Source organism: Apis laboriosa, unplaced genomic scaffold (assembly GCF_014066325.1).
Source record: "Apis laboriosa isolate Shangri-la unplaced genomic scaffold, ASM1406632v1 scaffold68_cov148, whole genome shotgun sequence".
NCBI classification, from domain to species: domain Eukaryota; kingdom Metazoa; phylum Arthropoda; class Insecta; order Hymenoptera; family Apidae; genus Apis; species Apis laboriosa.
In genome coordinates, this window is record NW_025224135.1 from 3085569 (window position 1) to 3111040 (window position 25472).

The window sequence follows — 25472 nt, forward strand, 5'->3', positions numbered from 1 at the left end:
AAAAAAAAAAAAAAAAAAAAATATCTTTAAAATTCTGCATAATGCAATTCATACATTCATCATAATATATCAAAATGAATTATTTTTCTTTTTTTAATTTATTATTTACTTTTAATATAATTATAAATCGAAAAAAAAATTATAAATTAAACGATTCGATAATCGAATCGATAGATCGAGGAAATTGACGAAGCGAATTCTCGACTTCTGGACAAGGATCGCGAGATAGATTGGATAGATTGTTCGTTTAACGAGGAAGAAGTTTGGGGGAGGGGCAACGTGCTGCACCGCCATTGTAAACAAGAAAATATGGGAAGATGCGTGCGGGGAGAGGGGAGAGAAGCTAGGAAAATGTCCCGGCTTTTAGCGTGTGAACAATATCGCGTCGCGTAGCACGGGGTGGGGAGAAAGCTGTCGTCTCCGTTCCAAAGTTTTATCATTTTTCCTTATTTCGTAAAACTTTTCAACGCCACCGAGTATCGCAAACTTGGCTATGCCCCTCTCCCTCACTCTCGTTTATTAACTTGGCGACGAGACACTTGATACCTTCGCGAAAACACCACTTGGATACATCTCGTCCCATCGATTGAATAAATATCTCGGTTATAGATTGCATATTTGCGATAATTTCACTCGCTTGCCTCTTCTCGTTCCGTGGATATTGAAACTTTTTTTTCGAATCGAGTCGTAGGGATAATATTTTGATAAATTGATAATTTTACGTACACATTTTTATGCAAGATAAATATATATAGATCGTAATGGAGTTTAGATTAAAAATTGATTACGTTTAATCATAGAAATTAACTATTGTTAATTCTAAGATCAGCTAAACCAGAAATTTGGATAAATTTAAGTGAAATAAAATTCGTTTTCTTCACTGATAAATATTTGCAGTGATCTGTCGATATATTCACTCTAAATATACAATATAATATATAAATATTTTCTCGCATAATAAACTTATATCTCGTACAATTTCAATACAACAGGTGTATCGAAATAAACTCGAGTATGAAACCTCTCCTCCTGGCTTTTGGAATTTTTCAAAACGGCGATATTCCTCTAAATCTGAGTAAAGAGAAATAAACGATTCGATATCGAACCGCATTCACCAATCCTCGATAATAAATCTCGAGAGTTACGTCGAAGAGCAACTGGCCAACTAGTTGCGACATGAATAATGACGCTTGCGAAACGAATCGTGCATTAATTGAGGAGTGTCAAACTTTGGTAAAATTTCGTGCAAGGTGGGACAAGATATTTGAATGATATATATCGCTCTGTTGTTTAAATAAATAATCGAAACTTTTCTTTTTTACAGTAGTAAAAATATAATTAATAAGAAACTAACAATTCTTCTGTTCTGCGATGATATTACTACTCGGATATCAATTATTACTCAAAGATGTTTCAAGAAGGAACATGTCTTCCTTCGAGATCTCCATTTAACGTACCATTTATTTCTTATTGCTATTATACTTGTACTGTTCAAAGATGGAATCGGATCTGATTGGTTAATTTGGTCACGTATACCAATTCAAAACGACTATTTGTATCTAAACTTCAATGCATAGGCAACATAGGTAGAATACAAAGAGATTATGATTTGTAACGATAGTTTTAATTTATAAATTTGATAATTCCAACAATTAACCTAACAATTAATCCAATTCAATGCATTAGCATAAGCATAGAGTTTAGAGAATTTTATAATTATTAGTAATAATAATTGTACGAATAGATATATTAATATATTAATAATTTTGAAAATAATTTTTACCATTTTGATTATCCAATTTACAGCTTTTCTACTTGTTGTCAACAAGCCGTTTCTCACGAGACTTCTTTCCACTGTTCCAATGAACGGCACGCGTCTATATCTGAATATATACATTCGTTAAATAAACTCGAGAAACTCGTAACTCGTCTTTTTTACATTCATTTCACAATGAGAGATGTATTATCGAAATTGGGGTTCGGATCGATAACATTCCGATTATTGAAAATTTTTTCAAACACAGATTTTCGTTCTCTACGTTCTCTTCACTCTTTTTAAGAGTGAAAACGTTCGAAGAAACCTTCGAGAATCTTCCGTACGTAATCTCGCCCATATAACGTAATAATATATATTGAATAAAGAAAAGGATCCGGCTTCTGGAAACATCGTTTCCATAAAAAATCCTTGCCTTGCCGAGATACGAAATAAGCGTGAATATCGTGAAAGCTTGGTAAGTGGCATTTTCGATGCACTTTTTTCGCGAATCGATCTGTGGAAAGATAACACGGAACGAGAGCGTTGCGACACGTGTCGACTTCGAGCCGTCAACGTCAGTCGCCACACGAGCGCCATCTCCCGTGGCAGAGGCTTCTATTTCCGCAGGATTTCACTCGCACTTCCACCTCTATGATTTTTCGATACACATCGTCGATCCCGCTCATCCAAACTTTCGTATTCCGCGTTACGTTTCCGACATTGCTTGTCGCTCGGTTCTTTCGTTTCTTCTTTTTTTTTCTTTTTCCCTTCTTCTTTTTACATCTTGTTGCTCGTTCGTTTTTTGACAATCCAATTTGTCGTAATTCGATCTTTCATATTAGTGGAAGAGATCTTGGACGATTTTAAAAAAGAAAATTTTTTAATACGAACGAAGACGAAATAAATTAAATGATTTGGAAAAGAACGATCGTTTTTGCTTCCACGTGATTCATGTAGGAAAAAAAAGTTCAAATTTCGCAAATTTTTCTCTCGTCACGAAAACTCGTTGGGGGAGGGAGTTGGTAGGATCAATTATTTTTTTCGCAAATTCAAATTTATATTTTTTAAATAAAAGTAATAACGACGTTTATATTCGACGTTTCCAGTCGTAGCTGAATTTTCATTTTTCCTCGAAAATTTCCTCTCGTCTCGCGATTTTCACTCCTCCCCTCCCCCCCTCCCCCTTCCCTCTCCCTCTGTTTTTTCGACGTATCGTTTTTGATATTTGCACCGCGTGGCGAATATTATTCTTGCAGAGCAACGGCTCGTTACGCTTTGAGCCCGGTTCAAAGCGGAGCTTCTTTTTTTTGCTTTTTGAAATTTTCGCGCGGAGACAGTGCGAAAAATCGGTGGCCGTGAAAGGTATGTTCGTTGATATTTTTCGATTCGAGCGAAGAAGAGAGAAGCGAGAAGTGGAATGAAAGAATTTTGAATTTTATTCGTGCAATTTCGAGAGCGTAGATTAAAAGTGAATTTTTATTAGAGAGAAATTTTTATTACGGTTATTATTTAACTCTCTTCCACCATTGTTACATCGAAGCGAATACTGCGTAATAGCTTGTTATATAATATAAATTTTTGTTAATCTATTTTCGAATATTTTAATTTGGATTGGATAGAAAAAAAAAATTAGAAAAATGTATCATCCTTCCAATAATATTTCAAAATGTGTTGTTAAAGTTTCATCGTTGATGTTAAAAAATTATTAACCTGATTCACTTTTCCAGAACCAAAAACCAGAAATTAAATAAAAACTCGCTTAAACCATTCGTTTAAACCAATTTATTATTTCACTTTTCTTAATCTGGCTGGTAAATCTATCTAAATTAAAGCTTACGTTAATTGTTTTTAACGAAGAAAGGTTGACCTTCGAGTAAAATCTTCAGATTAATCAAAGTGATGACACGTATTAAAAAATCATCAAGATAGAAAAGTAGCTATAAATTTCATTGTCTCTTTGAATAGTTACTTTCAAGTAACTAAAATCTTCAAGTTAATCAAAATGATGACACTTATTAAAAAATTATCAAAATAGGAAAGTGTAAATATATTTTATTATTTGTAAATAATTAGCAATCACTTTAACCTTCTTTTTAATTTTTCAAATTTCGTTTTCACTTTGAATAATTATCTCCAAAATAATTATCTCTAAAATTTTTAGGTTAATCAAAGTGATGACACATATTAAAAAAATCATCAAGATAGAAAAGTATAAAGTGCCTATCATTTCTTGTAAATAATTAATAATCGTTTTAATCTATTTTTTAATTTTTCAAATTTTCGAGTAAAATCTTCACAGTGATCTTCACTTCATCAATCAAAGATTGATGTATTAAAAAATCATCAAGATAGGAAAATGCAAAGCATTTATCTCTTCTTGTAAATAATTAACAATCCTTTTATTTTTTAATTTTTCAAATTTCGTTTTCTCTTCGAAACAATTACCTTCAAATAAAATCTTCATGGTAATCAGACGATACATATTAAAAAATCATCAAAATAGAAAAATGCCTATAAATTTCATTTTCTCTTCGAAACAATCCAAATAAAATTTTCAGAATGATGACACGTATTAAAAAATCAAGATAGAAAAATGCAAAGCATTTATCTCTTCTTGTAAATAATTAACAATCGTTTTATTTTTTAATTTTTTAAATTTCGTTTTCTCTTCGAAACCTCCAAATATTACCTGCAAATAAAATCTTCAGAATAATGAAAAATCGTATTAGAAAACGTATTAAAAAATCATCAAGATAGAGAAATGCAAACCACTTTCATCCTTTCTCGTGAACAATTAGCAATCGTTCTATTTTTTAATAATTTTTCAAATTTCGTTTCATACTCGATTGCGATGGGACAGCGCGCAGAGTAGAAAGAAAGCAACCAATCAGAATCCACCCGAATTTCGCTTCGTTCGCACTTATTTCCATTTTATTAAACGAAGATACGAAAGAGAAATAATATCGCCCATTCCACACGTGAATCCTGGCAAAATTGCTACAATTACAAATTGCAATTGTCCTCCGTGGAAAGGATGATTGCGCGCGGTCTCTGTCGACAAGCGATGATACGCGCACGGTAAATGGACTCACGAATTAAACATTCTCGTTTTGTATCTAATTTCAACCTTGTTACGGAAACAAGATGTTTATTACGAAGATGTTTATTACGATACCACGTTTCATCACCATCATCCATTTTATTTATCACACCATTGTAATTGAATTACAAACGTAACGAAATCGTTTCATTTCTTATCATAGTTCATTCAAAATGTTTCGTTTCATAAAATCTATTTTACATTTGTTTGTGCTCGTTTCTTGAATGTTGTAAAAAAAAAAAAAAAAAAAAAAGAAAAGGGGAAGGAAATAAGAGATACGTTCGTTACTTCGTTTTATGGAAATGTAAAAGTGTTGTTTCTAGTGTTATTTCCAGTGTTGTTTCAAAAATTTATTCATTCGTTATATTATTCTCTCTATCGTGAATATTGTAAGAGAGAAAGATCGTAGAGAAAACATTGGAAACATTCTAATGTCGTTGTACGAGGTTTTCATCACATTGTGATTCGTCAAAAAAATGTTCGTTAAAAAACTGGAGAAAAATTAGTCTGTTTATTATAAACTCGTGTACGTTTGAAGCGTTTAATGGAGGAAAATTTGCGCGAGACGCCATTAGCGACTTGTATTTTGTGTTGCGGTCCAAAGCGCGTGTATACACGATCCGGCAAAATTGCGATAATACACTGTTGCCATTTACACATAAACCTGCGCCGCCGTTGCCGCTTCAAAAGTCGCGGAGAAAAGATTATTTTTCGAATAAATTTATTTTAAAGCAACGGTATTATGTGTCAAACGTTGCGCGATCCACTTAATGACGTGACTCTTGCTTGTATACTTTTCTTCCTTTTTACGAAGGGAACATGTTTGGAACTCGTTTTAACCCAGTTTCCCAAAGATTTCACTCTCGAAAAATCGTCGAAAAATGCAAGTATGGTTAACGTGCGATATTTATTTCGAATTATTTCGTGACATTTGATCAAAAATTATTTCTAATAAGTTAAGTTTCCCAAATTTTCATGTTTTCGATGGTAATATTTTATAAAAAAAATAATAATTTAAATTTAATTTTTGTCATTATTTTGAAAAATTTGCAATGGAAACATTGTAAGAAAATTCATATTTATTAATCCGTTTTGGAAAATTTTCAAATTTCCAGTAGAAAGATTTATAAAAAATTCAAATTTGATTTATTTTCAATGGAAATATTTATAAGAAAATTCATATTTAATCTGACACTGTTTTGAAAAATTTTCAAATACCACGTTTCTGAATTTTCAATGAAAACATTTATAAGAAAATTCATATTTATCTGATATTGTTTTGGAATATTTTCAAATTTCTAGGAGAAATATTTATAAAAAATTCAAATTTGATTTATCATTGTTTTGGAAAATTTCCAAATATCAAGTTTCGGAATTTCCAATGGAAACATTTATAAGAAAATTCATATTTAATCTGACACTGTTTTGAAAAATTTTCAAATACCAAATTTCTGAATTTTCAATGGAAATATTTATAAGAAAATTTATATTTAATCTGACATTGTTTTGGAAAATTTCCAAATACCAAATTTCCAGTGAAAACATTTATAAAAAATTCATATTTGCTTCTGTCACTTTTTTGGAAAATTTCCAAACACCAACTTTCCGAATTTCCAATGGAAACATTCATAAAAAAAATTCATATTGAATCCATTCGAATCAACTTACGATAACCCATATATATATATATATTTACTCAATACTCATGACACATTTACCTTCAGTAAAACTTATTATCAACCCTTATATTTTCTTTATTTTCCTTCCTCTCCCCCCTCTTTTTTTTTACACTATCATCGCGGAAATCCGGGCCTGGACCTTTCCGGTTTCTTCCCCTTGGTCGACTTTTATTTCGCCGAGAGAGTTTCGCGCCGCCATCCCCTGTTAATAATTTATCACGCCTCCCCCTCCCTCATTGCTCCCTCGAGGTCATCGATTGTCGTTGTAACACACGTTTCCCCTAATTCGAAAATTACCTCTCTTAACTTTTCAAGATTGAATTCCTCGAATCGAATCGTGCCCCGTGCTTTGTCAATTCTTTTCCGATAAATAATGCCAAGCGAGTCCAACAATTTACGAGAATTTCGCTCGTCGACAATCGTCGAAAGCAATTTTTTTTTTTTTTTTTTTTTTATATGAAATTTTACTCGAAAAATATAAGACAAAGAAATCAGTGGAAACATGGAAAAATTGGAGAATTTAAAGAAGTATATATTATTATTTATCGTGTGTCGTTAACACGAATGGATAATCTAATCGAATCGATGCGAAAAGGGTAGGAAGAAAACGACACCGGTGATCGATCATCACGGCCTATTCGGTGGGCTATTCGAATAATCGAGAGTTTGGTTAATAGGTATTCCGATAATTGACATTCCACGGATATTGTTCGGAAATTTCTGCATAGATGGGATGATTAATCGCACAAGTTCGTCAAGGCGGTGATTCGTGGCTATAATCGCTACGAGGGAGGGGGGGAAAAAGAAAAAAAGAAAAAATATCAGCCATTTTTTCCCATTCGAATTATTTCTGAAAAAAAAAAAAATTCAGAGTTTATATTTTAGAAATCTTATTCATCCTCCATGATATGAATTTTTTAAATAATTAATACAATAAAGTATTTTTTTTATTGTTATCTTTCCAATATTTAAGAGTTGGTTTAAAGAGTTACGCAAGCGAGGATTGAGAAAGGTTAATGCTCGATCTGTAGCGGGGACTTACCAGCCGAGTTTATTACGGTAAATATCTTAAGAGATCATATATTATAACTGTCACGGCTGTTCTCCCTCCCCTAACCCTTTTAACGTGATAAATGTATACTCCGTGGGGGGGCCTCTTGCGAGGGTGGCGACATCTCGATGCAATTTCGAAGATAAATATTCCCATCCTTGAATGCTTTGTCCCGGTAATTTACTTTTTCGCTTGATTTCATATTAGGTGTAAAGCCTGCAAGACAAATGTGGCGGCCGATATATTTCCTTATTCTTTTCGAACGTATTAAATCTGCCAACGCGAACGGGCCATTTATCACGTTTTCTCTTCCGTTAAGGTTAAGAAAAGTATATGCAAATATAATGCGATCCGATAATATAATATAATATAATATAACCGTTTTCACGGTTGAAATAAATTCTTCAAGCGCCGTGTTTACGGTATATCTACGGGGTATAAAGACGTTCACGTGTTAAACGAGCGTACATACGATATCCGACAGATTAATTAATGAGAGAGAAGAAGAATTGTACGATTATATTAATGGACGAATGTAAATGGAGAGGAAAATAAAACGAAGGTGAAAAAAAAAAAAGTATCTTTTTTTTTTCAAGGTAACGGATTATATACATAAGCGAAACGAAGCGAGAAAGTTGATATCTTCCATAACGAAGGATACAAGCGGTTAATTAACACTTTAATGGCGGCGGGACCTTTCCTATATTAAACATGCCGGGTGTCCTAGCAGCGATTAAAGCATTACCATTAACGTCTTTAACTTTTGATATCTTTATGGAGGATGGGGGATATCCCTGGGGCGGTATAGAAACGGATTTGCAAAATTACTGGCCAAAGTCTCGATGAACCGTGTTACGCTAAATTGACGCGTTCATTATAACGAGAATGACGAAACTTTTGGTATCGTCTTACTATCGAGAAACGTATAAAAAGTCATAAGGACAGTAGTAGTTTTATTAATAAACGAATAAATTGTAAATATTTTGAAATGAAAGATAAAGAAGAATAAAGAAGAATTGTAATTAATATATAACTCCGAAGATAGAAACGCGCAAAAAAATAGAACTTTTGATTCTCGAAATATCGTATAAAGAAAAGTTAATGAACGGTTTAAAGCCTATTAAAATTAGAAAAACTTTGATTCTATATAACTTCGAAAATAATGACTTCCGGTTAACGAACGAAAGATCGTTAGAAGCGCAGAACCTTGCTCTTTAAAACGCATTCAGATTCATCTCGATACGACTTCCGGTTCCCGAGATATCGTCGTGTAAAGAGTAAGATAATTTTTAATCGTTTTTCATTTCTATCGCGCTCTCTCGCTCGTGTCTGATCCTATTTCAAACTCCAGATAAGTGACAGGCGCAATTCACAGGAAATGCGCGTACTTACGTCTTTTCAGGCAAAACGTTTCAGGGGCCGTTCGCAATCTCTATAAGCGATATGGAAACTTTGAGACCTTGTATCTCAGCAACCTTTATTGAGATAAAGGGATAAAACAAAAAGCAACTTCGAGAGCATGGCTTTCTCCATTTCCCGGGAGGATTTTTCGAGGACAAAATTTTTAATTTCTTCCGATATTTCTAACGTGAGAATCCAAGTTTTATTTACGACTCTGTGTAAAGTATACGATGTATCCTCTTAAGCACATCGATTGAACATTCGAGCATGTTTTAGCTGGCATAAAAATCGAGAGTTTAGTGAAAAAAAAAAGTTAAAAAGGATCGCGCCCATTTTATCACGGTGGATCGTAATTTTTGTCGTATCGTGATTGATTAACCCCTCTGACCGACCGATATTTCCCCTCTTAAATCCAGCCACGCCGCGCACCTGTGTGACGTGACATGGGCGGTCAGAGGGATACTTTATAGTCACTCGAAAAAAATGGTTAATCCACGATGCTGTCGCGGCCACGTAGCGGGGAAATATTTCGCGCCAAGTGGCGGAGCGAGCTAAAAAGTGAAAAATCATCGCGAAACTCGCGAGAGAAATCTCCTCAAAATTTTCACCCCTCGCTATTCGCTGTTGTTCGAAAACAACGAAAATTGGTGAAAATGTCGCCAATTCTCGAATGTTGCCGACTCGATCTCCCCAGAGATTGCCACACTTTACATAATCGAGGATCGTGAAAATTGCTGCCCATATTTTTACCGCACTTTCCTTACGATTCGAAATATCAACAATTCCAATAATTATCGAGCCCGAATTGCGCAGAACGGGACACAAGCGACGATTGGAGAGATCTGCATGGGATGTTTGGGAGGTTTCGTATCCCGATAAAAGTTTAAATTAAAGTTCATTCGATTTTACGGCACACGTAGCAGCGCGCCGTTAGACGCAGTTGGCCGCGCTGGTGCGAACGTGTTTTGCCGCAGTGCAGGATGCAACACACAGGGCATAGTTATGCGCCGCCCGTTCTCCATCGGTGTGTACTTTCGTGCGACCATTCGGCTCCGCGAGGAAACCCTCGTTCGAGGTTTGTTCGTGCGTTCACCGACCGATCGGCGGCGTGCCCGAATTACGCGTATAAATTCGACACGAAATACCAATATACCCATCCCCTCCCCTCTCGATCGCGGTTGTAATCCAAATTTCGCGACACTCTTGTTTTTTTTTTTTTTCAATTTTTCGATCCGTGTCGCCGGACAATATCGGACAAGAAGATTTTATTATTATTATTATTATTATTATTATTATTATTATTATTATTATATGTTGGCAAATTTTTTATTTTTATTTATTAGACTTATTTTTTTGGTTGTTTTAGTATTATTTTAATTGTTTCAAATTTATTTTATTTTATTTTTTTTTTTATTGTTTCAGATTTTTTTGATTGTTTTAGATTTATTTTTTTGTTGTTTTAGTATTTTAGTTGTTTGAGATTTATTTTTTTAATTGTTTTAGATTTATTTTTTTAGTTGTTTCAATATTTTAATTGTTTCAGATTTTTTCATTGTTTTAAATTTATTTATTTTTTTTTTAGTTATTTTAATATTTTAAACGCTCGAAATTTCAAAGTCTTTTTTCGCTCGGCCGAACCAACAACTCGAGACGATTTTCCGTGAATTTCTTACGGCTAACTGAAAATGATTTCACGCGCATAATTAACGCATAAAACTTTTATATTTCCATATTTTATGTATTTTTATGTATAAAGAATGTAAATTTGTCGAATATTAAACTCTGTATCGTTGTTTCGGGCGATATTTTATAATTTTTAATCTTTCACCTTTCGTCGAAAGGAAACCTTATAATCCTTCTTAACTTTTGTTACGTAACATTCATCATCTATTATTCTTATTTTTCGCCTTTTTTTACACCTCTTGTTTCATTTCTCTCTCTCTCTATCGTCAATTTCTTCACGAATAGAAATAATTTCTTCGACTCGAAAACGAAAAATCAAACTCGCTCGAGGTTAATCATTGTCACGTTCCACGCTTATAAAAACCCAAAAACTTTGAAAATAATATTCCTATCGCCACGAAACTGTGAAACTCGACCAATGTCGAAGTTGCGGTCGGATCCTCGACCACGATCCAATTCGAGACAAGAAAATCCACCTATTCGACATTATATTATTCTACCTTATACGTAAACAAGTTAAGAATGTATTCACGAAGCGAATATTCTGACAAAAAATGAATCGTAAATAAATATCGTCGAAGTGGTAGGTTAAAATAAGTTAAAATACGTGTACGAGTGAGTGAGAAACCAAGCGTAAACTAAATATGTACGTGTATAAGTAAGAGTTATGGTCGGAGTAGTCGACTGGAAAAAGAGAAACTTTTTTATGAAGCATTCCTTCGAGGCCACTCAACATATATATCTTTCTGGAAGCGAAAATAAGAATTTTAATTTTTACACGTTCGAGAATAGGTGGATGAGAATATTTTAAATAAATAATTGGAAACAGAAAGCGAATCCAAAAAGCGATTCATTTTCTTATGGAGATATAAATGGGACATTCGCTTTTTCGAATTTTTTTAGCGTTTGGCGGATCGAAATTTTCTTTATTTTCGTATATTTTGATTCATAGAAAAGTTGCCTAAAATATTGGCTCCAGCTTTTTTTTTCAAATTCTCCGCGCAACATTGAAAAGCTTTCCCTTTGCCGTACTCGAACATTCTTTTTTTTTTTTTTTTTTTTTCATTTTTTCAATATATATAACAGAATGTTACATAGATTTCAATTTTTGAAAAGGAACCGAATATTCTCCATCTGTTATCGCAGTATTATTGGTTATTAAATTATTACAGTTTCGTGGATCGAAGTCCATTATCGAATTCTTCGATATGATTTGATAAAGTGAATTATTCTTCGAGAGCTTGCTTTGTACGATGAAGAAAAGAGAAAAAAAAAGAATTTGGGTGAAACTTAGCAATTCGACGTATTTCGAAATGAAAAATGCGTATTAATGTATCATGGCAACGTTGCATCGAATTTCGATGAATTTCGTATTGTTTAATTTTCAGACGAGGCTGTGCGTAGCACGCGTTTGATCGAGGCTGATAGCGATCATCTCCAAGAATATGCCACGCCGGATCCGAATCCTTACTTCGACATTACGCGCGCATCGAACGTGACGGGTCTCGTTGGAAAGACGATTCAACTCGTTTGCAAAGTGAAGAATCTTGGGAACAGAACTGTAAGTAATTCCTTCGTTTATTAGCGAGAAAATGCAAAGTAAAATCTTGGAATGGAATGGTCATTGTGTGCTTAATAGGAAAATTAGATGAAATAATTTGGTGCAAAAATTGTAAATAAATTTTACAGTGTAAAGAGAGTTAAATTTAGAAGATTAATATAATAAAATAATAAAATATAATGTAGTAAAAATAAATAAACTTTAATATTAAATAATCTTATACGTATATATTTTATGTATAATTTAAATTTATTTTTCTATCGTTATTCTTTTAATATTGTTAATGAAATTTAATAAGTTTAGAGGATTATATTTATATTTTTCTATATAATGAAAATGTTTCAATCTAATCGCTTTGCATGTTACTTATTCTTCATCTTCGTGCGAAATAGGATAGAATTTGGGCGAATTTCCAAGAACTCGAAAAGGCATCGAAATTAGTACGTGATTCCCAAAATTGCACGTGTATTTTTTATATATTTTGAATTTATTTTCATTATTATTCTTTATAAAAATTATAAAAATTTACCTAATTTATATTTTTCCATACGATATTTCAATTTTTATATTTTACACATCTGTTGAACTCGCTCTCTTGAACCTGTTCTTCGAGCAAAATAAGACTTCCAAAATTCCACGTGTATCCTTTACATACTTCGAATTTATTTACCCATCATTTGCTCTTCTAACATCATTGATATAATTTTACCGATTATTTTCTTTCTCATTGTTATCCTTCATAGAAATTCCACCTAATTCATATTTTTCCATCATACGATGGAAATGTTTCAATCTCTTCGCGGAAAAAAAAACGAATTTCGAAATTAGTATCAAACGCGACGAATCGTGATCGCGACGAGTTCGAAAAATCGAAAATTCCACGCGTATCGGCGGTCGGTAAACGAGATGTCAAACATCACGCGTGCCGGGTCAACCGATTTGTTGTTGTCCGCGCGTCACGCGCACACGAATTCCAAGAGTAGTATTACGAGATCGGCTGAAACGTCAACGTTTCGCCTATGTATTGACGAATCATACGCTCGAATCGATTCTCTAATCGCCAAACTCCCCCCCCCCCTCCCGAAACGTGCCACGTGACTCGTTTAGAAAATTCTATTCGGACAGATTCTCAACTTGAACCGGCCACAATATTTATTTATATTATCTTCTTCGATATTCCTTGAAACATCGTTGAAACAAACAATTATCAAAGTTTTTAATCGCTGTTTGTCGATTCAATTCGCGTTATTGGTTCAAACAATCGCGATCGTAACAACGATTCTTTCTTCCTTGCTTACGAGGAATATAATTTAGAAAAGTATTCGTATTCCTCACGCTCTACGTTTATAAACAAAATTAACACGTTTGTTTATACACTCGTCTCTGTCTATAATTTTATTACTATGTGATTTGTAAACCATACGCTCAGTTAAAAGGTTGAAGGCTAACTGTCGAGTGTGGCTCATTAAGTGTATATTAAACGGAAGGGAAGAAGCACGTTCGTACGTTTGGAAGGCAATGTCGTATTTTTTTAATCCCGAAACTCATTTCCATGCAAAACTCGAGCTCGACCACCGCACTATGTCACACGGGTTAATACATTTCGTTGATATGGAACACGTATCTACGCGTGAAACACTAGATATGAAGAGGAAAAGGTGGGGGAGTCGAGATTACACGAAAGGAAGGGGAATCTTTCGCCCTTTCCATCCTGCTTTCTGTATTTGAGTTAAAAATACACACACACATACACACACACGCACGCACACACACACACACACACAGTGCAGGATAGAACGCCATATTTCGAAAGCAGGCGTAAACGAACCACTGCTAGAAATTGGGCGGTTAATCCCGAGACGTAATCGTGATATTTGCTCGAGATGCGAAACGAGAAGTGTTCTCGCGCTTTGTGAAAAGAGAAAGGTCGATTTCGATTTCGACTCCTCGAAATGGACACGAAAACTGTGTGTACGGAAAATTCGAATTTTATTTTATATAAAGGAGGGGGAGGGGGAATGGTGAGCAACGTATGTTCGATTTATAGTATATAATGCGGCAATAATATTCAAATTTTCTTTAAAATTCTGTCTAAATTCTGAAAATCCCGAGCATCGTGTCGAATAATTTCTATATGTTGGATTTAATTAATTGCGGGTATCGTTTATGAACCACATTCTAAAATTATAAGCAGAGACGGGTATGGTATATAAACAATATGTTAATTTTTGCTATTATCAAACAGGCGGTTGTGGCTTATATACACCGCTAAAATGAAGATAAAATAAATATAATAAAAAATAATGTTTTATAAATATCACTTCGGTAATATAATTTAAAATTAGAATGTATATATTTTTATTTTTTCATTTTTCTTATCGTTGATTATAAAATAATTTGTCGGTCGGCATGCTTTTATTTTTTTATCCTATTTTTGTCCTAGTACAAGATAAAAGTTTAGTCTCATTTTACTGCTATTCTTTCTAAGTATATTTTCGTAGAACTTTTCTTTAATATGGATAAGCCTTCTACTTCTTCCAGTCCTTTCTCGAGAAAAAGTTAAACGTTAAATAAAATATTGACGAATATAGTTGATGAAGTTTTAATATAAATAATATAAATATACGCTTTATTATATGATACTTTCTTACTTTTTGTAATTTATAAAATAATTAGAATTATATTGTCTAATCTTATGATTTTAGTAAAATATTTTTTTTTTTTGCGTTTCAAGCGATCAACTGTGTTAAAGATATCCGTAAGGGTTAACAATACGTATTTAGCGGCGTTTTTATTTGAAACAAAATAATACTACGCGCATTAAAAAAAACATGGTTTAAAGTGGATATTTAACAGTGGATAATATAACGTGGAAAAATAATTACATCGCGGTTGAAATAGATCCGGCAATAAATAATATCGACGGTATTGCGTCGAGTATTATGCAGTATTCCAATAATTTCGCGTTGAATTTACGGAAGTTATCGATTACCCGTTAATTTAAACACGCTAATTAATTCACAAATGCGTCTATAAATAATATTTAAAGATGTATTTCGAGCTGTATTTTTAATTTCGTCGATTAATAATACCATGTATCGAAAAGAATCGAATGTTCGAAGAGGAGTTCGAAAGATGATGAAAATGAACGAGAGCAAGAAATTCCCTGTTTATCGATATATAAATATGTAACGAGGGATTCAAATATGGGAGAGGGGGAAGAGGATTCAAGTTTTGCAAAGATGGCTTTTAGAGTTTGGTCACTGGAAAATTCATATATTTACATCATGCTGGTTTCAATGGTGAATCTCTTATATCTCTAATATATGTATGAGTTTAAAGCGTACCTTTTGTGCCATGCTCGATGCCAAGAGATGATTTCCTATTCCGAAACTTGTACCGAGACTGTTCAACCGCACAGTTGAATACACACGCGCACATTTTTTGTTTCACACGCGATTCTCGAAATGTTTCTTCTATCCTGTAGGAAAAAGCAGTCAGCGGATTATATTCAAATTTTACGCACATTTTTCGCCATTTTTATATCCTTCTTCCAAACTATTGCAAATATTGCAAATATTATTATACTATGATTTCACTACGGTGAAAAAGTATACCAAAAATAACGTCTCACACGGATTACGATGTACACACAAATGTATTTGACTGTCTGAAAGTAATTTCGTTTTTTCACACGAGTGTCGCTAGTCGAACGTTTATCCAGCCAACTTCATTCTAAACCGTATATATTGTTATATATTGTGTTGGCATTTCGTGGTTTATTTAAAGAAGAAAAAGAAAGAAAAATTCGATTCTGTGCGGGTTCTGTGTTTTTCGTGCGTGATAACAAAGATGTAAGGCCAAAAGAAGCATATTATTCGGCATATTTTATTTTTTTATTATCGAAAAGGTAAGAATGCTGTGAAAAGGCAAGAAAAAGGTTATACGAGGAGAAGGTATATTAACAACGCGCCAGTATTCAAAATTATGATTGTGATTTTCGAAATTTCGTTTCGACAATTTCAATATTAAACATACGTTTTAAAAGATCGGTTAAAGCCGATTAAGACAAAATAAAAGCATCGATCGAAGCAAATTGCTACGAGATTGAATTTATCGAATTCGACCGTTCATAATCATGTGAAACGATTTGGTATTTCATTGTCATGAAAAAAAAACGAAATAATTATGTATTATTGTATACGTAATTTTTAAACGTCTCGTTATTTTCGCAATGATCAGTTTATCAAGGAAACAGCTTGATCTTACTTATGATACGTCGTATATATAAAGTTTCGTATTATTTTCACGTATATACGTAATCATATTAGGCAACGTTTGACAAGGAAATAGCGATGATCAATCGCAATAACGAGATATCCGGAACAAAATTCCGTTCGAAAATGATTCCTGTTAGAGATACCGAATCTCTACGGGATCTTAGATAAGCGAATAAAGGGTAAAGTCAGATCATACAGAGCGACGTAAGGCAATTCGGCTGAATATTGCGGCAACTTCCATTAATTAGAACGAGATCCAGTCGTTGATTCCGCCATAATGCTCGCGATTTCCAGTGATAATTTCGATCGTTCTCGCGATTTTAATAGATTTCGATACTGCGCAATTTTAGAAAATTGAAATTGGAATAGTTCCATTCCTATACTATATAACAATAAAATTAATTCATCGCAAGTTTTTATCGTAAATCAAGAGCAAATTTCACACGCTAATGATGAATTTATTGCTAAATTCGCAAAAGTTCTAAAGTCTTTCGAGTCGTTCGTTCGAGGTGACAAGAGTTGAGAAGATTCCAAGATGTAAAGTTTAAAAGATCGAAGAAGTTCGAGATTACGAATATTCGAAAAATTCTGCAAAAAAGACTCGTAACTCTTTAAAGCATCTCTTCCATGCTCGTTTCGCGAGATCGCGGACGGGGCACACAAGCGCCATGGACCAGCTCCCTGATCGAGTGACACCCTCGAAAATTTCTACGGAATTGGACTAAGGCTACGCCACCCACGGAATCCGTTGTTCCCAGAAAACTGAACTGCGAGTGTTCGCAATAATTCTTCTCGAGCAGGACGATGGCGATCGCCGTTGAAATTGGCGCGGCTGGAAAATGTCGTCTCGAGTCCCAAGACCGCGTTCACGCTCCACCCACGCCGAATTCTTTCCAACGAACGTACGAGTCGAAGGCTGCTCCAAATTCTTCTCTCGAAAACGGCACTGTCCTCGCACCATCGGTTCCACGTCTTGACAAAATTCGTATCTTTTCACACGTTAAGAACAATCTCTTATTGCTTAGTTTTTCCATCGCGTAGATCTGATTTCACGCGGCGATCGATATTTATTTCATTTACAGGAGACCGTAATAATTAATTTATCGAAGGCAATGATTGGATCGAGAGAAATTTCCTTCGATCGTAAATCTGCTCGTATAATTCTCTTCCTCGACGTGCTCTTCAACATCTCGTGCGTTCTTTTTTTTTTTTTTTTTATCGAAGATCGTTGGATCCCACCACGAACGATCCAACAATTTTATACCGTGTCATCTGTATTCGACACGCGATGAATCAAGTGAGAAGCTCTCGAGCCCCCTTTTTCCTAATTCAATTTCGTTATTATCTTATGAAACTACCTCCGTTTTTTCTTTCCGTGCACAGCTTCGTGTCAATTTCTTGTACGAGATTATTTAAACGAGCGTGAAATTTATATTCCCTCCTAGAATCGAATATACGTTATATTATAACAATCTTTAATTGAAATATCGTGTTTAACGTTTGATCGATAAATTAGATTTAATTTTAAAAGTTAAAAGGAAGCAATTTGAAAAATTGATACATCTCATCTTGATACATCTCGAAAAAAAATGCTAATTGGAAGATTTTAAGTCTTGCCTTGTTATTATTAAAAATCTTGACTTAAAAACACTAATAAACACACAGAGAATCGAGATATCAAAGAATCCAGATATCGATTTCGATCGAATATCAAAGATTTTAATTTGGTGAGCGAAAGGATAATAAATTATCGTCAAAAATCGAGGAGGATTTCTTGTTTTGGTGATAACAGATGATATCAGTTCGAAAGAAACAAAGAACGAGGGATTTTTAAAAAAAATATATATCACACCCTATTTAAGAATCGATTGTGACGCTATAATCTGTGAAAATGAAATTCTCGCAAGCCGAGAACAATTCGTCCCGGTTACGCGAGAACGTTCTGAAAATCGGCGGTGACACGTTAATTACAAGCGAGAAACGAAGAATTAAGCGGGCGGTTGCCCGCTTGTGTGATTCGGGTTGAGAAATTTCATTTAACATCGAAAATTGCTCGACTCGCGAAATAATGCAGTGGAGAATTGAAATTTACTTTGTTCGTAATTAAGCAAGAGATTTCAGACATATACATGTATGTATATGTGTGTGTACATAAAACGCGTATATGGTTGGCCAAATATTTTGAAAAAATTATACGAATGATACGAAAAAAAAAAAAAAATTGTTTGGTCAACTTCGATCCTTTAAACTGTATATATTTCATGGCAATCAATTTAAGAAGTACACGATACTTTTTATTTCATTCATTCTAAACTAAACATTTTTTTTCCCTTTTAAGTTATACGCCGATTAATAATATGATAAAAATTATATAATTCCTTATATATCAAATATTTATTATATATATTATTATATTATATATATATTATTATATATTATAATTATATATATCCTTTCATATCAAATATTTCATCGTTTCATATTTTTCATAGATACTTGAATCGTGTATTATCCGTATATCACGCGACAAATTAGATTATTAACGACACCTCTTATAGAATATAAAACGATTTATAAAGGAACAACGGATTTATATAACGACCGAACGACGTACGAGCTTAACGGTACGACGACGGTTGGAATAACGGTGTATAAAAGGAGGGAAACGGATGTCTTAGAGGAGGGGACGAAGAAACGAGAGAGGGATAAAAGTTGTACGATCTCCAATGTTGTAAAGCGTGCGAGTTGGTAATAAGGTAATGGCGAGGGATGTCGAGCGAGACATAATGCAACGTGCCTCGCATCCCGCAGCATTATCTTCGGATACGACTTTTTTTTTTTAATGCCAACACCGTCTCGCTCGTAAACCCAATGGAAACAGGCTTCTTCCAAACAAATTTTTGCCACGCTAACCCGCCTTTAAAAAACTTTTTTCTACGATACATCTTCTATATTATCGTCGTCGAAGATTATTTTATTACTCAACTTTAAATAACAATAAAATAGAGTTAATTATATGGTGTACTTTTAATTATAATCCTCCTTTTATATTTTTACTTATATATAGGTAGAATAATTCAAATTGGCATGCAATTCTTTTTTTCTGTTTTAAATCTTTTGCTAATACTTTATTTGAGATTTTTAAGTTGAAGAGATTTTGGAAAAAAATTTTTTTATAGAGTGATACTTAACAATTACACGCCGCACAACATATTGTACACGTTGTACATTATTTATATATTCTTTATATAGTTTCGGGAGTAAAATATAGGTGGAAAATAAAAGATATTTTTTATCGCACAGCGATAAAAAGAGTAAATATACACGTTCCGAAAACGGTATGTTTTTTGCCAATACCGTGTATCGTGTAGTGTTTACGATACACGGTCAGTGAATAGCAGGTAAACACACGCGCGTTCAATATGTCGGTTGTGAATTCGCGTTTCGAATTCTAATCATTTCTGCTTTTTAAAGGGTCGATTAATTCTCCCGTGTTATGACTAACCTTCCCAAATGTTGTTGTCATTTTGGATTGAATTAGATTGTAAAAATAAATTTTGTATATAATATATTATAAAAATCTTTACACATGGAGATCAAAATCGAATATAAAATTTATTGTCTTTCTAGGTCTCGTGGGTTAGGCATCGAGACATTCACCTGCTGACAGTCGGTCGTTACACTTACACGAGCGATCAACGCTTCGAGGCAATGCACACACCGCACACAGAGGAGTGGACACTGAGGATACGATATCCTCAGAAGAAGGATTCCGGTATTTACGAGTGCCAAATATCCACCACTCCTCCCATTGGATATTCCGTGTATCTCACCGTGGTCGGTAAGTTAACTTCTATATTTTATATCACGACAATAAACCTTTTCAAAAGAAAATTAAATTGAAAACTTATACCCTTAAAATTACTTTTTGTCAGCGACCGGTATTTTTTCTGGAAATGTCTTTGTAGGAATCGCGTCTGTCATTTGACTGGTGTTTGGAATAGGTCAGTGAGACGAGATGCGAACGAGTCGATATACGCTTAAAAATTAACCTCTTCTTTACACGACGATATCTCGGGAATCAGAACTTATATCGAGATGAATTAAAAAGCGTTTTAAAGAGCATGGTTCCGTGCTTTTAACGATCTTTCATTTGTTGATCGGAAATCTCTATCCTCGAAGTTATAACGGTTCAAATTTTGTTCTAATTTTAATACGGTTTAATCGGATTAAATCGAACGATCGAAGAAATTGAATTTCCTTTACACGATGATATCTCGGGAACCGGAAGTCGTATCGAAATAAATAAAAAATGGTTTTAAAGAACAAGATTCCGCGCTTCTAATGATCTTTGATTCATCTACCAAGTTTCGTTATCTTCAGAGTTACAGCGGTTTAAATTTTTCTTAATTTTAATAGGATTCAATCGAGTTTTAAGATAAATTATATACGACATATATATATTTATTTCTTCAAACGTGTCGAGTTTACAAGTGCGAAGAAACACGCACGACACGATCTCTTGAGCGCGCAAGTATTTAATCAATCGTTTCACATTTAATTTTGCACGAAGAATCCTCTCGTACCACGAGTTTCTCCTTATGCATACAACCTGTATATTGCACTCGCATCACGTTGTAAACACAACGTGAGAAACACAAAAAAATGAAAGCTCGGATGGAAGGTTGGTTGGTTTTAACGAGCGAGGCGAGATGTTGCGGGCGAAATTACCACGCGGATATCGTGGTTTAAGGGCATACTTATCGCCACCCGACTTTATAACCAAACAGATATCGCGGCAGTGACGTACGTATCGGCGGTTTAATCGAACACGCGACGATGGCCACATGAAAGGAAACCGCGTTATTGTTCCGAGCAACGTGATTATACCGTGGAGCGGGGTGGGAGGAGTGCGTCCACGAGTGACGTGGAAATTAGAAAATGAGGGGGGAGGAGGGGAGGGGTGGAATCGACCGGAAACATAAATACCACGATGATTATGCGAAGGATAATATCGAACGCTTTCACTATTGTATCGAACTATTATTCGATTAAACGATCTATTAATCTCGTGGAAAATTTTCCTTGGTAAGATCGCCGATACAGTTATTGGGCCGGAATTGTTGCGAACCGAACCGAAATTTCACGACGATGGTATACGCGAGAGATATCGCGATAATGCAAGTTCCATTTTGTTGTTAGATACGATATTATTCCACACTGGATATGGAACACGAATCCCTAAAATGTACGATATTTTAATAAAGAATGGAATAATTGTATATACAAAGTATATATTTCTTCTCGAGAATTTTAAGGTAAATTTTTGGTAATGTTCATCAATTCTTGTAATACAAGTAATTACGATTAAAAATTGAAATTATTATTATTTACAGGAAGAAAAACAATGAAAAATTGTCATAAACAGAACGATAATAATTTTTCTCGAGATATATCTGGAAAAGTTAACAGGATAATTTTCGTTGATATCTTGCTAGTTTAGTCAAAAGTTTTTTCAAAGAAAAAAAACGAGATAGGAAAATTAGAAGATTCGTCTGAAAATAAGGTCTAACCTCGTAAACGATTCCCTCACTCTGACAAATTAAACAGAGAAGGGGGGGAGCAAAAAGCGTGTGGAGGCGCGAGAGAAAGAGTCGAGAATCCGATAGAGCGAGAAGAGAATATCGACGGATGTAAAGAAAGAAAGAAAGAAAGAGAGATTCCATCCTCCATTCGTTTCTTTTCACGAGCGATAGGTTCATTAGCATCGGTCGATAATTGGCGTTCGGTTTCGTGACTCGGTTTCGCAAAACCCGTCCCTTCGATCCATCCTTGACATCCTCATTCTTCCAACATCGATTCCAAATCTATCTTCTTCCTCGAAAGTGGTCTGTGTAACATTTGCAAGAATCGCTCCTTTCCAAAAATTTTATCGTTCACTCTACTGAAGTTACCTGATACTTCGATCTCTCTACGCACGAAAATTATGAGTAATAAAAAATTATATCTTTTGAACCAGTATGAGATAAAGAATTGAAAAGAATTGTTTCGATCTTTTTTGAATTTTTCTTTTTCCTCGTATTTCCTCTTTTTCCACTCCCCAAAGGAATTCGTATTTCGAACATGGTTAAAGCAAAATTTACAACGAAGCAGCTGTTCTCAAACTTTATTATCAGATCTCGTTTGTACAAGTACCAGTAGTAGCAGTAGTGGTAGTAGTAGTAGTTTCGAAATTCAATTTAAAAGTTGTGAATCTTTTATCGATTCCTTTTCTTTTCTCCCCTCCCCTTCCCCACTCCTCTAAGAAAAGGCGGTCGCGATGAAGTATTCGTGTAACGAAGCGCGTGAAAGCGGCGTAAATTTATCATCGTCGGATCGTCAGAAATTGTACGGTATAAGAAAATTCGGTTTCTCGATGCTCGTAACTCGTAAGGGGGGGCGGTATGTTAACGGAATTAAACGCTCAGGGATTAAGAATAGAAGAATTCTCGTCGCAAGTTGATCACGCTTCGTTTTCTCGTTCCCTGGAAAATAGAATAGAATCTTGGATCTGGAATCGTCGCGCTGAAAAACGAGGAAAGATTGATGTGTTTCGTGGGAGGAGGAGGGGGAAGAGAGGGACCTCTTTGGGGATATATCCATTCCCTTTTAAACTATTATCTTCAAATTTTTAACTCGGTATTTCATTTGCGATTTTTTTTTCCTCGTGCGTAATTCTGTCGCGTTTTTCCTTTTTTTTTTTTTTTATCGTAATTACGAAAGGGAGGAGTCTCTGAATTATATCTTTCTACCGTCTAATTTTTTCCCTCGTTTTTCGCCTGTTCGGGGAAAAAGTGAGAAGTTGTTCGCTCGTGGATTCGTCGGTTTTCGCCGCGTCTAACGAAGGAGGCCAGGCCAGAAGAATCGAATCGAGAGAAACAATTGTTGTCGAGGTTCCTTTCGTTCTCGATACCCACTCGATACCCGTGAAATCGCTGCGACAAATTGAGCCCTTCGATTCCTTTCCTCCCTCTCCGTGTCTCCTCCTCGTTCTTCCGTTCTTCTTCTCCCTCCTCCCCCCCTCTTCTGGAAGTCTTGGAATACGTGGAGAAGAAACGATTCTATCGTTCTCCTCTTCCTCTTCGTGAAACTGTTCACTTCCATCCCCTCCTCGAAAATTCGCGAAAAAACTCCCTTCTCCCAATTTGATTCAATTCGAAAATATCTCTCGGAACGATACTCGAGAGAGAATGAAAAGTATTTGCGTTTTTCTTTTTTTTTTTTTTCTTCGAAAATTTTTGTCTCTGGTAAATTGAATCGACTCGAAGATCATCATCATCATTATCATTCATCTCGACAATTTCTCTCCGTTTCATCGCCGACTTTTAATTCCATAAAAGCGAATTTCGTTTTCGTTAATACGAGAGAGAGAGAGAGAGAGAGAGAGAGAGAGAGAGAGAGAGAGAGAGAGAGAGAGAGAGAGAGAGAGAGGAAAAATAATATTTAAACATTTTTTACCTCCGAGCCCCATTACGGAAATAAAGTTAATTCCTCGAAATATTAACTCGAAACACGTTCGTTATTGCATACTTTATGGCATTCGAAAAAATAACATTTACGCGAGATTTTCTTTACCTACCCCCTCTACGATCTAATTGGATATTCCCTTTTAACTCATTATCTTCCAATTTTTAACTCGGCATTTCATTTGCGATTTTTTTTTTTTTTTTTTTTCCCTCCAACGTCGTGCGTAATTCTGTCGCATTTTTTTTTTTTTTTTTGAATCGTAATTATATCTTTGTACCGTCTAATTTTTTTCCCTCGTTTCGCGGCAAATTTATTTTTATTATTTATCGGATATTTTGAAAAAATTGTTTCATCAACGTAAATTATAAATTGCGATATTTTATATTTTATACCAGAAAGAAAATTATTAATGAACGATTTTCGTTTCTATTACTAAGATCTTGATAAATGATAAATGTAAATTATAAAATTATTATTCTTAATTCTTAATCGGGAAAATTATATTCGAAGAAACACTCTTGGAAGATAATATAACACGCTCTATTCGAATGCTTGATCTTCTTTTCATTAACCATGGTTCGCTTTTTATCGAATTTGTCGCGAAGAAAGATTGCGCGATTGGTCGCGATCGCTGTTCAACTTTTTATAGCTTCTTTACGATCGACTCTCGTGGTGTTACTTTTTATCGCGAGCATCGATAAAATCGATTCGTTACGTTTAAAAAAAACTTAGATATTTGTCATAAAAGCCGTTATTCGTTTCGACGATAACAATTAATTATTTCCTCTTCGTTAATAAATGGATAATAATTGACGAGAAGAAAAAAAGAAGAAGAAGAGGAAGAAGAAGAAACGAATCACTTTTTATCCTTTGGAAACTTTGAATTTAACTTTGAAGTGATATCTCATTTATCATTTAAATTTATCTCCCTCTCGCTATAAAAATTCATTCTTGCACAAAGCGATCCGTACGATTTCCTCCTTTTAATTAGGTTGTCTGTTGTTTAATTAATCAAAACGGGAGCACTTAGAAATTCCGGTTCGTGTTAAGCCCCGTCGAAAGAGGGAGTGGGGGAAAAAAAAAGGGAGAGGGAACAATTCATCACCATTACCGAACCTTTTGATCATTCCTAATATAATGGAATGGATCTTGATCGGGCTGTAAATCTCTGCAATTTTTAACGTGACTTTTATAAGCTCGATTAAATAAATTATAAATACATGGAGTGATTTTTTTAACAAAAAAAAAAGAGAGAGAGAGAGAGAAAGGCGAAATCAATCGTTACAGTTTATCATAGAATAAAATTTTGATAAAACGATATATATTTTTTAACAGGTGAAATTTGAAATATGAAAAAATGAAACTCGAAAGTTCGTTTCACTCTCTGAAAGTAATTTAAAAAAAAAAAAATTCTTCACAAATAACTATTGGAATAGTCGACTAGAAATCGTTACC

The 25472-nt window shown here is 34.3% G+C and overlaps 1 protein-coding gene across 3 annotated transcripts in view; it reads left to right on the forward strand.

The window, feature by feature from the left end:
• LOC122718676 (zwei Ig domain protein zig-8-like) overlaps window positions 1-25472 on the forward strand; it is an 87694-nt gene that overhangs the window by 38367 nt on the left and 23855 nt on the right. For all 3 annotated transcript variants that reach the window (XM_043943913.1, XM_043943911.1, XM_043943914.1), the window contains 2 exons: window positions 12059-12231; window positions 20142-20352. In XM_043943913.1, coding sequence (XP_043799848.1) covers window positions 12059-12231; window positions 20142-20352 — 384 coding nt within the window. The remainder of the gene's footprint in view (window positions 1-12058; window positions 12232-20141; window positions 20353-25472) is intronic.